Here is a 13,893-nt window from a genome sequence, read left to right as displayed (position 1 = left end):
AATACACCAAAAACTTGAAGCCCTGCCCCCCGCACCAGCTTCTCAGCCACACATTTATCTGCCAAATCACTGTTTCTACTCTCACCCGGTGCATGGTACAGGTAGGAATCCAGAAATTGCTACCCTGGAGGTCCTGCTTCACAGATTTCTGCCTCATTCTCTAAATTTTCTCTTCAGGACCTCTTTGGTCTTCCTATGTCATTAGTTCCAATATGTACCAAGACATCTGGCTGCTCCCCCTTCCACTTCAAAATGTTGTGGATATGATACGAGATGTCTCTGACTCTGATACCTCAGTGGCAACATACTATCTGGATGTCTCGTTCATGTCCACAGAATCTCCTGTCTGTTCCTATGACCATCGCTCCCCTCTTCTCCCTCTTTCCCTCTGCATCATGGACCCATGCTCGGTGCCAGTAACCTGATTTCTCTTGCATTCTCCTGGGAGGTCATCTTCCACAACAGTATCCAAAACAGTGTACTTATTACTGAGAGGAATGGCCACAGGGATACTCCTGCACTAACTGTCTATTCACTGTCCCATTCCTTCTCCTGACAGTCATCCATCTACCTGCCTCCTGCAACTTAGGGGTGACTACTCCCCTGTAACTCCAATCGATGATCTCCTCACTCTCCCACACAAGTGGAAGGTCATCCAGCTGCTGCTCCAAATCCCATCACGGTCTTCAAGGAGCTGCAGCTGGATGCACTTCACGCAGGTGTAGTTTCAACATCTGGCATGAAGAACACACAATGGCCACTTAAACTACACTAAATAGCCCTGGCACAGTAAGGAGAAAGGGAAGCTTAACGGAAACTTACCTGGACAACCTACTCAGAGACAACATCTCCTCCGAGCCGAAGCCTCCTTTGAGTCAAAGCCTGACACTCCCATTCTCAGCAGTGGCCCACTCACAAAAATGGCCGCTCTGCTTGTCCATTCTGGTTTTTTATGGGCCATTCTGTCTCTGCTCTGCTCCAACCCGCCTGAATGACACCAAATGCCCACGAAGCTCTCCTTTTAAACAAACGCCGCCGACCTGCGAGAAATCTCCTCACTGTGTGCTGCTCCTGCTACTGATTGGGACGTCAGAATCATCCATGATGGAATGGTGGAGCAAGCTCAACAGGCCAAATGGCCCAACTTTGCTCCTATGTCTTATGGTCTTATCTTTGTGCTAGTAAGCCAGATGTTTGCCAACAAGGACAGGGTTATTGTCACATTTTAACATCTCATTGTAGCTGGCCTAAAGGTAGGCCTGCCTCACCTCTACTAGAGTGACATGGGTTTTACACTGATTTCCCGTGCAGGGTTTGTACGTTGAATGCAGAGTTGCTCCAAATCCCACCCAGTCCCCCATCCACCACATCCCGAAATGTGCTTGTTGGTAGGTCAATTGGCAGCTGGGTATTAAGGGAAAGAGGAAGGTAGGAAATGGGTATTTGAGAGACATACAGGGGAATACTGTAGGCATGGGGGATAGAAATGTATGGATTCAGATTCATTTATCGCATGTACAGTGAAACATACAGTGAAATATGGTGATTGCATTATAAACCAACGCAACCTAAAAATGTGCTTGGGGCAGACCACAAGTGTCGTTACACATCCGGCAGCATCACAGCATGCCCACGTTGTTCAGCAAATCACCACAAGCAGCACTGCAACATAACACAAACACAACAGAAAATCAGGCCCCTTTCCAACCCACCCACTCACACGCACGGAGCCTCCAACAACAGGACCTCTGACCTTCGGTCCTTGTTGAGTTTGCTCTGAGGGGTGACATAGACTGAAAGAAACAAATTCCATAAGGAAATGGAAATTGTTTTGTCAGGTGATGAGAAAACCAGATTCGGAAGTGGAGTTTTGCCTCACTTGGGTGGTCTGTTTGGGGCCCTGAGTGGAGGTGAATGGGCAGGAGTAGCACTTTTGCTACTTACAGGGACAAGTGCTGGGAAGAAGATTAGTGGGGAGGGATGAATTTAAAAGGGAATCACAGAGGGAGCGATCTGTGTGGAAAGAGAGTGGGAGGGGGAGGTTGGCGATTGGCGGCAGGATCCCTTTGGAGATGGCGGAAGTTACGGAGAATGATGAGTTGGTTGTGAAGGCTAATTGGGTAGTAGGCAAGGACAAGAGGAACTTTTTCATTGTTAAGGTGGTGTGAAGGGTGAGCACTAACGCCTAGGAAATGGAGGAGATGCAGATGAGGGCAGCATGTATGATGGAAGAAGGAAACCCCTTTCTTCGAAGGAGGAAGTCTCTGATATTGTGCGAAGGAAAGCCTCATTTGGGGAACGAACACAGCAGAGGTGAAAGAACTGAGAAAAGGGACAGGTGACAGGGTGAGAACCAGTATAGTCAAGGTAGCCACAGGAATAGGTAGGTTTATAAAAGATGGATGCCGCCTGAACTGCTGAGTTCCTCCAGTATTTTGTGTGCATTTAAGATGACACTGGTGAAACATAGCAATGACTTACTGGCAGCAAACAGAACTACTAGCTACTCAATTAATTGTTAGTTGCCTACTTTCTATTGCACAATTTGTTCTTTTTTTTTGCACATTGGGTGTTTGACGATCCCTTTTTTTAAAATGGGTTCTATTGGATTTTTTTGTTTGTGGTTGCCTGTAAGGAGTCAAATCTCAAGTCTGTACATCGTATACATACTTTGATAATAAATGCACTTTCAGCTTTGAAGTTTGAATTATAAAAATGCAACCTGAGGTGCACATAATACTCAAGAGTGGTCTCACTTTGTAGGGAATGCAGATTCCACAGGAGCTTTCTAAAGGCTGAGTGCACACCAACATTGATATGAAAAATTCTGCAAGGGCTATGGGGTAATGATTGACAATGGTTGATAATGATTGGACAGTTTGTTCAAAAATCTGGCATGGACTCCATGGGGCAATATCCTCTATGATTCTACACAAGTGCGTTTAGCATGACAGAAAAAGGAAAACTTGGTTTTCCCTCAGAAACCTAAGAACCACCTTAGTCTAGGTTTGTCATTTTGACTGCATACATGTGCACTGCCAAATGAGACAATGTCCCTCCGAATCAAGGTGCACAACACAGTACAAATAGCTCTCACACAACCCAAAATAATACTACCACTGGTAAATTGACAAATAATAAGGTGCATTTATAACAGGAGTTAAAAGGTAACAGTATAACACTACTGACGCTTCATACGTGGTGAGTCCTGGTTGGTGGCAGGGAGTTCAGTAGTCTCACAGTATGGGGGAAAAGAAGCCGTTTCCATTTTAACAGTCCTTGTCCGAATGCTATTGTACCTCCTGCCTGATGAAGCTTACTGGACAGAAGGGAGGAATCATTGATAATGCCAAGGGCCCTGCATACACAGTACTCCTGGTAAATATCTTGGATATGAATGCTTATTATAGTTATTGATCCATCATTTCAGAGAGAATTGATCTTTCAATATTCTACTTCAGGGAAGGGAAAAGCCAATATAAACGAGCATTTGGAATCTCTTCAACTGAACTCTTTGAGGCTCTCTACAGGTATGTGATAGTCTCTCTACACTGCTGTGATATTCTTTGGATTCCTTGACAAATGAATATGAGTTTCTAGAAAATTGGTAGAGTATTTCATCATCTTAATGTGAGACTGACATACAATGTTCCACTTACTGTGTTCATTCATCTAATAGGTACACAAACAAAATGCTTCAGTAAACAGCTTCCAGTGTAGTGCACAGAGAAACGTTTATCCTCAGAAAGTAGTTAGTGTGTGGAATTCTCTACCCCGAGACGCAATAGAGGTCATCTCATTAAATGCTCTCAGTGGTCACTTCAATAGCTATATCCTGCGCCTAATAAAGTGACCACTGGTCTTCTACTGCTGCAGCCCATCTGCTTCAACCCTGAATGCATTGTGCTTTCAGAGATGCTCTTCTGCACACCAGCATTGTAACGTGTGGTTACTTGAGTTACTGTTGCCTTCCTGTCAGCTTGAACTAGTCTGGCCACTCTCCTCTCATGTCTCTCATTAACAAGGCATTTTCAGCCACAGGATTGACACTTACTGGATTTTTTTTTTTTGTTTTAGCACCACTCTCTGTTGGCGCATGGCCTAGTGGGCAAGGCATCAGTCTAGTAACCTGAAGGTCACTGGTTCGAGCCTCAGCTGAGGCAGTGTGTTTGTGTCCTTGAGCAAGGCACTTAACAACACATTGCTCTGCGACGTCACTGGTGCCAAGCTGCTTGGGTCCTAGTGCCCTTCCCTTGGACAACATCAGTGGTGTGGAGAGGGGAAGGCCTGCAGCTTGGGCAACTGACGGTCTCCCATACAACCCTGCCCAGGCCTGCGCCCTGGAAACTCCAGGCACAGATCCATAGTCTCACGAGACCGACGGATGCCACCAATGACCAATGACTCTCTGTAAACTCTGGAGACTGTTGTATGTGAAAATCCCAGGAAATCAGCAGTTTCTGAGATTCTGAAACCACCCTGTCTGGCACCAACAAATATTTCATGGTCAAAGTCACTTTGATCATATTTCTTCCCCATTCTGATGTTTGGTCTAGACAGCAACTGAACCTCTTGACCACTTTTATGAATTGAGTTGCTGTCATATGATTTCCTATTTAGATATTTTTGTATCTAGGTGTATAGGTGTACCTAATAATGTGGCCTTTGAGTGTATATTTAAGTCATTGTTAGATAGATTTTTGCATAGCAGTGGAATTAAGGGTTCTGGAGAAAAGGAAGATTTGTGGATCTGAGCCTACAGACAGATCAGCCACGATCTTACTTAATGGCAAAGCAGGTTCTGTGGGCCAAGTGGCCGACTCTTGCTTGTATTCCTTATATCCTTATGAGGGAACTTGATTGGCACTTGAGGAGGAATCTTGGTAGGTCAAATGACCTTTCCTGTGCTCTAAGAATTTTAGGGTATTGAGGAAGCTTTAAAAAAAGCTCTGCAGGAACTTTAGTTCATTCTTTTCTTGGACAGTTTTGTCTGTTACTCAGCTGTTAGACATCGTTTAAATTGGGTATTGGCGTATTATTATCACATGTACAGTGGTAAGAGAAACTGTGTTGATGTTGGAGAGATTCAAGAGGAGGTTCACAAAAGTTATTCCAGGAATGAAAGGGTTTGAGGAGTGTTCGATGGGTCTCACTGGAGATTAGAAGAACGAGGAGGAACCTCATTGATTATTGAAAGAGTGCATAGAGAGAGTGGATGTTTGTTATAGTAGGGAGGAGTCCAGGACCAGAGGACACAACCTCAGGATAGAGGGACATCCCTTTAGAACGGAGATGAGGAGGAATTCCTTTATCCCGAGGTTAGTGAATCTGTGGAATACATTGCCACGGATGGCAATGGAGGCCAAGACATTGGATATATTTAAAACAGAGGTTGGTAGGTCCTTGATTAGTAATGTTGTTAAAGGTTACAGGGATAAGGCAGAAAAACGGGGTTGAGAGGGATAATAAATCAGCCATGATAGAATGATGGAGCAGACACGATGGTCCAAATGGCCTGATTCTGCTCCTATGTCTTATGGGCAGTTCTGTCTGGTAACCAGCTGTTAGCCTTTACATTTAAATGGGGTTTTCATGTTGGTACTGCGTCACATGTACTAAAATACAATGATAATTACAGGATACAGTGCTACTTACCAAAGTGCTACTTACAGGTACCAAAAAATGTGGTAGTACAACTTGTCTTGGATACCATTCATACAGATCAAATCATTATACCGTGCACTGAGATAAAACAAATTAAAACAATAACAATGCAGAATGAAGTGTAAAAGCCACAGAGAAAGGGCTTGTGTGACTTAACAACAAAGCGCAAGATGGTAACAGCATAGATTGTGAGCTGATGAGTCCATCTTATCGTAAAAGAAGTCCATTGAAGTGTTTGATAACAGCAGGATAGAAGCTGTTGTTGATTAAAATTATAATTAAAATAGTATGAAATAGCTTGTGAAAAGTATTAGCATTCTTAGAGCAACACCAGTAAATTAATTCAATGATACAACAGGTCTGAAGAGGAGATGCTGAAGTTTATGCAGCTGATGAATTCAACCTGGAACATTTGTGGGAAGGATGTGGTAACTGCATTTGATCTTTCAGCTTTTACCAGCATTTTTGATCTTGGAGGTAAGTGACTGATTATTGCCATGCATTCCTTTCTGAAAATGTTTGCTGAAAGAAATTGTTCAGAGAAATGCAACTTTTGAGTTCAAAAGCTGCAAGGTAATGTTCCTCTATAAAACCCTGGTTGGATCACACTTGGAGTATTGTGTTCAGTTCTGGTCACCTCATTATAGGAGGATGTAGAACCTTTAGAGAGGGTGTAGAGGATATTTACTAGGATGCTGCCTGAATTAGAGAGCATGTCTTAGATTGGGCAAGCTGGGCCTTTTCTCTTTGGAATGAAGGAGGATGAGAGGTGATCTGATAGAGGTGTACAAGATGATAACGGTGGAAATAGCTAATACCAGGGAGCACAGCTTTTGGGTGATTGGTGAAATGTACAGGGGATATGTCAGGGGTAAATTTATTATACAGAGAGTAGTGGGTGTGTGGAACATGCTGCCAAGGATGTTGGTGGAGGCAGACACATTAAGGACATTTAAGAGACTCTTAGATAGGCACATAGGTGATAGAAAAATGGAGGGTTATGTGGGAGGGAAGGGTTAGATTGATCTTAAAGTTGGTTAAAATGTCAGCACAACATTGTAGGCTGAAGGGTCTGTACTATGTTGTAGTGCTCTATGTTCTATATAAATGTTATTTTGTACCTGGTTACTAGACCCATGACCTTCCTACCTCTGGGTTAGTTTACTTCCCAACCTTCTGCATATGCCAGTTACATCTCTGTTTTGTCATGTCTTTGATTAATATTTTTGATAAAGTTTAACAGTACAACTGGCCCTTCAAAGATTTCATCCAAGTGCTTAGTAATCTGCATTGTAATCTGTTCCAGCAGAGCATGACTTTTTTTTTATCCTACTATCCAATTATTAGAATGATAAAGTAACAGAGCAGGGAAACAGGCCATTCGGCCTGACTTGCCCATGTTGACCAAGACTCACACCAAAGGTAGTCCCATTTGCCTATGTTTGTCCCTTTAATTTACTGCCCGTTATGCCGCTGTCATTTAGGGCAGCAGTGGAAGTCCTCCATCTCTCCCCGTGCATATTGTTGCACACAGGTATGAAAGGATTCTTTACTGCTGTTTCTGTAGTGATTTTTTCTTTGATCAGTCAGGGTTGTCAGCCCTGAGCTGAATCCCTGAACCTGGAGGTTCAGTGAACCACTTATTCTGGCCTCTACCCTTTGAACTCTTTGGGATGGCTGACCCTACCAAGAGCCAAAGCTCAAGGCCCTGACTCCAGCCAACATAGCTCTCAGGGTCATTACAGCCCACAGCCCTCTAAACCCTATGGCAAGGCTGTGGTCCTCTTGGAGGTATGTCTGTCCCACCTCACTCTAAACGTTACCTACCTATGAACCTGTCCAAGTATATTTTAAATGTTGTTAACATACCTGCCTCAACCACTTCCTCTGGCTGCTCACTCCATACACGGACCACTCTCTGGATTAAAGCTTACCCCTCCAGTTCCTATTAAATTTTTCCCATCTCTCTTTAAACCTTTGCTATCTGGTTCTTGATTGCCCAGCCCTGAGAACAAGACTGTGTACATTCACTTATTTTATTCCACCCTCCCATGATTTTCTACACCTCTATAAGGTCACCCCTCAATGAAATGCTCCAGTGAAAAAAGACCCAACCTGTTCAACCTCTCTCCATAACTCATAGACCTGGCGATATCCTTATAAATCTCCTCTGCACACTTTTCAACTTGGCCTCCATGGTTAAATTTCTCCGTGTTACAACCTATTTTTTCCTGACATCTTGTATTCGTTCAAGGTCTCTTTGCTCCTCTATCAATGCTTGGGAAAAGAAACCTGCAGATGCTGGAAACCAAAGCAGACACAGAGAGTGCTGGAGATACTCAGTTCAGACAGGATCCACTGAGAGAAAAACACAACGTTAGGATTCTGGGTGACATGCTGAGTGTCTCCAGCACTTTGTTTTCAATAAAGGTTCCTTAAACCTCAGTTTTCCAATGTCCTCTCACTCCACCTCATTAACAAACACAGTGGATTCTGGTTAATTGGGACACATTGGGATCAGCATATCTTGGCCCAATTAAACTGCTACCTCAATTAGCTGAAGTTCCATGGAAATAGTTAAAAAAAGATAAAAAAGATAAAAAAGATAAAAAAGATAAAAAAGATAAAAAAGATAAAAAAGATAAAAAAGATAAAAAAGATAAAAAAGATAAAAAAGATAAAAAAGATAAAAAAGATAAAAAAGATAAAAAAGATAAAAAAGATAAAAAAGATAAAAAAGATAAAAAAGATAAAAAAGATAAAAAAATATAAAAGATAAAGATAAAAAAAGATAAAAATATATAAAAATATATTTAAAAAATTGTTTAAGTTCCAATGTACTTAAACAATGTACTTATATTACTGTGGTACTATTGGTTGTATTTTAATTAAAATACAATCAAAAGTACCACAGTAATATAAAACTGTGTATTAGTTCCTAATAGTTATCAATGGAGGAATTCATCCAGTGTGTGCAATGAATAAAATCAGCACAGGCGCCTTATACAGACAATGAACTGTCTTCAGACAATGCTATCAATGGTTGTATCCTCTGAATCTTCATTTTCATTGTAACATTCGAGAAAATTGTCAATACTTCCAAATTTTTTGTAGCTCCTAACTTGAAGCAGTGGAATTGTTTCATTTGCACTTCTGGCCATGTCTGGCATCTCTAAGCCTGAAAGCTTGAAATTGCAATCAGCAAAATGGTTCTGAATTGTCTTACTGCTTATTTCTCACCAACTATCAGTGACAAATATCCCCACTTTTTGAACACAAGTGCATGCAAATGACACTATTTAAAACCTTTTCGCCTTAAGCACAATGTGGCGTCTAATGGCCACACAGGTGCACATGACTGCCACTAATTAAAATCTGTTTGTCAGCAGTCTCCTGCCCCAATTAAGTGGCATAGAGTCTCATATAAACGAAGGGAATCCCAGCAACTTACTTGATTAGATTTTGTTCTTTAAGAGTTGTCCCAAATAAGAAGCTGTCCCGATAATCTGGTGGCCCACCAGAATCCACTGAACTTCAGTGTCTTAGGAACGTCTTTTCTGAATGTTTTCAGCTCACCGTCTTATCTTGAGACACATAAAAACTACGCCTCTGATGAAGCCTCTGCTAATGCCTCTTTGCACGAGTCAAAGCTAAATTTTATCCAACAATCTTCCCTTGAAGCACCCTGGAACGTTTCGTTCTTCAGGGTGCTGTTGGTGAGTTTGGACCTCACTGCTTTTGATACACCAAAGAATGACAGGTTAATATTTATCAAGGAGTTAGGTTGGAGATAATATTACACATCCTAAATTTGGGAGCTTTTGCCCACCTTCAAAATGGACAATGTTTGCACTAAGGCAAAAAGAAACACTTGCGTTAAGTTTGGCTATTTGATCGCAGAACATGAATGGTAAAGGCCATTGATTTTCCATCTCTAAATCCCACTTTGTCCTTTCATGGAGTCATACAACATGGAAACAACTCCTTATAAACCACCAGGTCCTTGCTGGCTATCATGTACCCATTTATACTAATTCTGCACAGATCCAATTTTATTTGTTTATTGACATATAATGCAGAATAGGCCCTTCCAGCTCAAGAGCCCAGTGATTCCCCCAATTTTAATTTGATCCTAATCTTGGGGCAATTTACAATTGATAATTAGCCTACCAACTGGTACATCTTTGGACTGGGAGGAAACCCATGCTGTCATGGGGAGAACGTACAAACTCCTTATAGGCAGCAGTGGGAAATGAACCAGGTCACCTGTATTGTAAAATGTTGTGCTAACCACTACACTAACGAGTCACCCAGGGCAATACCCACAAAATGCTGGACTAACTCTGCAGGTCAGCCAACATCTATGGAAAGGAATGAAGAGTTGATGTTTTGGGCAGAGACACTTAATCTAAATTCCGGTCAGCTCCCCCCAGTCCTATGCTGCACTCGAGTAATTTTAAAGATGAGCTTTATTTGCAACAGATACATCAAAACTTTGAAACAAACAGTGAAATGTGTCATTTGTGTCACAGTTCGATGATGTGCTGGGAACAGCTGGCAACAGCTGGGAACATGCCCGCAATTTACTAATCTGTACTTCTTTGGAATGTAGGAGGAAACTGCACCCAGAAGAAACCCAGACAGTCAGAGGGGAAACTTTTTACAGACAGTGACAAGAATTGAACCCCAATTGGTGTTGTAAAGCATTATGCTAATTGCTACACTACAGTGCTGCACATAGGTCAATTAGTCTGGCATTGGGAGAGAGGCATAGAGTCATGAAGTCAGAGAGCACAACAGCACAGAAACAGGCCATTTGGCCCATCTAGTCCATGCCAAATTGTTATTTTGCCTTAATCCAATGATCTGCACTCGGTCCATAGACCTCCATGTTCCTGTCATCCATGTACTTAAACCAAACTTCTCTTAAATGTTGCAATTAAATCTGCATCCACTGCTTCTGCTGGCAGCTTGTTACACACACACATGCACACACAACCAGAATTGAATCCGGGTTCCTTGATCTAAGAGACAAAACTTCTAACAGCTTTTGTAACATGCTACTGTGAGTTTACAGGGCAGTTCAGAAATCAAGAATCTAGAGGTGCATATAGATCATGCAAAGACAGTGGGTCTAGTTAGCAATGATCTAATAATTTCATGATCCTGATTGCTGATGTTAAATTTTTATTCTGGTTTACACTTCGTGGCCACGTTATTAAGTACCTCTTGTACCTAATAAAATAGCCACTGAGTGCACATTCTGCTGTTGTAGCTCGTCCACTTCAAGGTTCAATGTGTTGTGTGTTCAGAGATGCGCTTGAAAGGGGTTGAGGGAGATAATAGATGAGCCATGATGGAACAACAGAACAGACTCGATGGGCTGAGTGGTCTAATTCTGCTTCTATGGTATACTTTATGGTCTTGTGGTCTCTCCTGCACACCACTGTTTTGTTGCGACACCTGGTTATTTGAGTTACTGTTTCCGTCCTGTCAGCTTGAACCAGCCTGGCCATTCTCCTCCAGCCTCTCAAATAACAAGGCGTTTTTGCCTACAGAACTGCCATATACTGGATGTTCTTTTTGTTTCCCCACACAATTTAATGGAACTCTAGAGACTGATGTGTGTGAAAATTTCAGGAGATCAGCAGTTTCTGAGATACTCTGACACTTGTGATGGTATTGAATTTCCTGACCATGAAACAAAAACCTTAAAGCCCATCAGATATAAATAGCCACAAGCACCCTCAAAAAAAAATTATACTGTAACCACCAAATCTTCAATGACAAGTTTACTTGTTGGTGAGTTTAACTACCAATACCCCTCTTCGAGTGATGGGTCCCTTCTCTCTACCATAGAGAAGATACTTCCACCTAAGAAAGAAGTTTAAAACATTTCATTTATTTTCAGAAATATGCAATTAAGTCCAAAGAACACTCTTAAAAGACATTTAAAACTCAGAGGATTTCCATCTTAAACATTTCTATAACACAAACCATTTCCTAAACATGAGCACGTCATAAGCATAAGATTTCTAAAACACTGGTACAGTTCCTATAAACAACAAGGGTAAACCACAAGGCATCTATCACAGAAAGCAAAGCTGGCAGAATGGATTCTATTTCACCCTGTGTTTCTTATGGATATTCTTTATCCCATTCCTGCTAAGCCTGAACTGCTCCATACATTTATACTGTTTCTTTCCACTTGGATGACTTCGCACATGTATGATATTTCCTCAGATATCCTTTTAACACAAATGTTCTAAAAGCATCTCAGAGTCATAGACTTCAAGAATGCTCTAAATACTGTGAAGCCAACTTCCTTGAGTATGCAAACTTTCCAACTATAAACACATCAGTTATTTGATGTGCTAAATGATACTATACACCTGACTTGCAAACTCCTTGAACTAAGTAACTTAAGAGCCAGCTTGTCTGTTGGAAACAAAACAAAATTAAACAAACCATTAAGAAGCAATAAAGAAGCTGTAATGAGCTAACATCTGCTTTTACAGGCAAAGTGACTATTAAGAGATTATAATCATATAACCATATAACAATTACAGCATGGAAACAGGCTACCTCAGCCCTTCTGATCCATGCCGAATGCTTACTCTCACCTAGTCCCACTGGTCCGCACTCAGCCCATAACCCTCCATTCCTTTCCTGTCCATATACCTATCCAATTTTACTTTAAATGACAATACCGAACCTGCCTCTATCACTTCTACTGGAAGTTCGTTCCACACAGCTACCACTCTCTGAGTAAAGAAATTCCCCCTCGTGTTACCCTTAAACTTTTGCCCCCTAACTCTCAACTCATGTCCTCTTGTTTGAATCTCCCCTACTCTCAATGGAAAAAGCCTATCCATGTCAACTCTATCTATCTCCCCATAATTCTAAATACCTCTATCAAGTCCCCCCTCAACCTTCTACGCTCCAAAGGATAAAGACCTAACTTGTTCAACCTTTCTCTGTAACTTAGGTGCTGAAACCCAGGCAACATTCTAGTAAATCTTCTCTGTACTCTCTCTATTTTGTTGACATCTTTCCTATAATTCGGTGACCAGAATTGTACACAATATTGATTGATAGATCAGTTTGAAGTTATAACAAATGCATTGTTTTAATTTCAAATTGTGTAATGCTTTCCATTTATATTTCAAGAACTGAGGACTGACTCCTGTTTTACAACCAGAAATTAAATGAAACAATATTAGCTAGGAATTTACTTACACCTTTTTGATTTTACGAGTGGCCGATGTGTTTAGAAAGCTGGGATTAGCAAAGCACCATGGAGCCCACTGGCCTAACCATCACACACCGACAATCATTTCACAGTCAAAATCACTTAGATCACTTTCCTTCCCCACTCTGATGGTTGGTCTGAACAACAGCTGAACCTCTTAACCATGTTTGCATACTTCTATGCATTGAGTTGCTGCCATATGATTGGCTGATATGATATTTGCATTAATGAGCAGGTGTACCTAATAAAGTGGCTGCTGAGTGGAGAGGATTAAAGAGGACAAGACTCGGTCGGGAGGGCGAGAAATCAGTTGGTGCATGTGTGAAAGTGGTTTGGAACTTGTTGAGGGAAAGAGAGTGGGGAAGGAGTGGGAATTGCTGGGGGGGGGGGGGTGCCTGGGTCTGGTAATAGCAGACAAGGCGAGAGGAGGGGCTGAGGGAAAGAGAGTGGAGAAGGAGTGGGAATTGCTGGGAGGGGGGTTGCCTGGGTCTGGTAATAGCAGACAAGGCGAGAGGAGGGGCTGAGGGAAAGAGAGTGGAGAAGGAGTGGGAATTTGGGATCAGAGGTCGGCAGCTGGGGAGAAATGGATTATTGTGAAGGGAGAAATAAAAGGAATAAGGAGATAGTGAGGGGATGGATGAATGAAAACCAAGACAAAGGGAATAAAAGAATAAGAAATGACAAAGGAGAGAGTTCTGAAAGTGAGAAAGATGAACAAGTTCAGAGAGGAGGTGTTGTCATAATTAGGTTTAATGAGAAGGCGCAAGGACACATGAAGAAAATTAACCCGTTTGTGCTAACAACAACTCTGGCAAATAAGATAGGGGAAATAGTATTTGCAAAAGTCCTTAATGATGGCAATCTATTGGTAAGATGTGCGAATGAGGAACAACTTGAGAAAGCACTCAAGGTAAAAGAGATAGGAAAATGCAAGGTGGAATATACAGGGAGGGTGGGGGCACGAAATGGTGGTTGTA

At 41.8% G+C, this 13,893-nt stretch overlaps 1 protein-coding gene across 1 annotated transcript in view; it reads left to right on the top strand.

Moving 5' to 3' along the window:
- asmt (acetylserotonin O-methyltransferase) overlaps nucleotides 1-13,893 on the top strand; it is a 51,758-nt gene that overhangs the window by 19,781 nt on the left and 18,084 nt on the right. Inside the window, exons 5-6 of the mRNA XM_059963271.1 lie at nucleotides 3,462-3,530; nucleotides 6,023-6,141. Of these exons, the coding sequence (XP_059819254.1) occupies nucleotides 3,462-3,530; nucleotides 6,023-6,141 (188 nt within the window). The remainder of the gene's footprint in view (nucleotides 1-3,461; nucleotides 3,531-6,022; nucleotides 6,142-13,893) is intronic.

The sequence above is a fragment of the Hypanus sabinus genome, chromosome 3 (genome assembly GCF_030144855.1).
Source record: "Hypanus sabinus isolate sHypSab1 chromosome 3, sHypSab1.hap1, whole genome shotgun sequence".
NCBI classification, from domain to species: Eukaryota; Metazoa; Chordata; class Chondrichthyes; order Myliobatiformes; family Dasyatidae; genus Hypanus; species Hypanus sabinus.
Note: the sequence above shows the minus strand (reverse complement) of the source record. Positions and strands in the feature narration are given on the sequence as shown.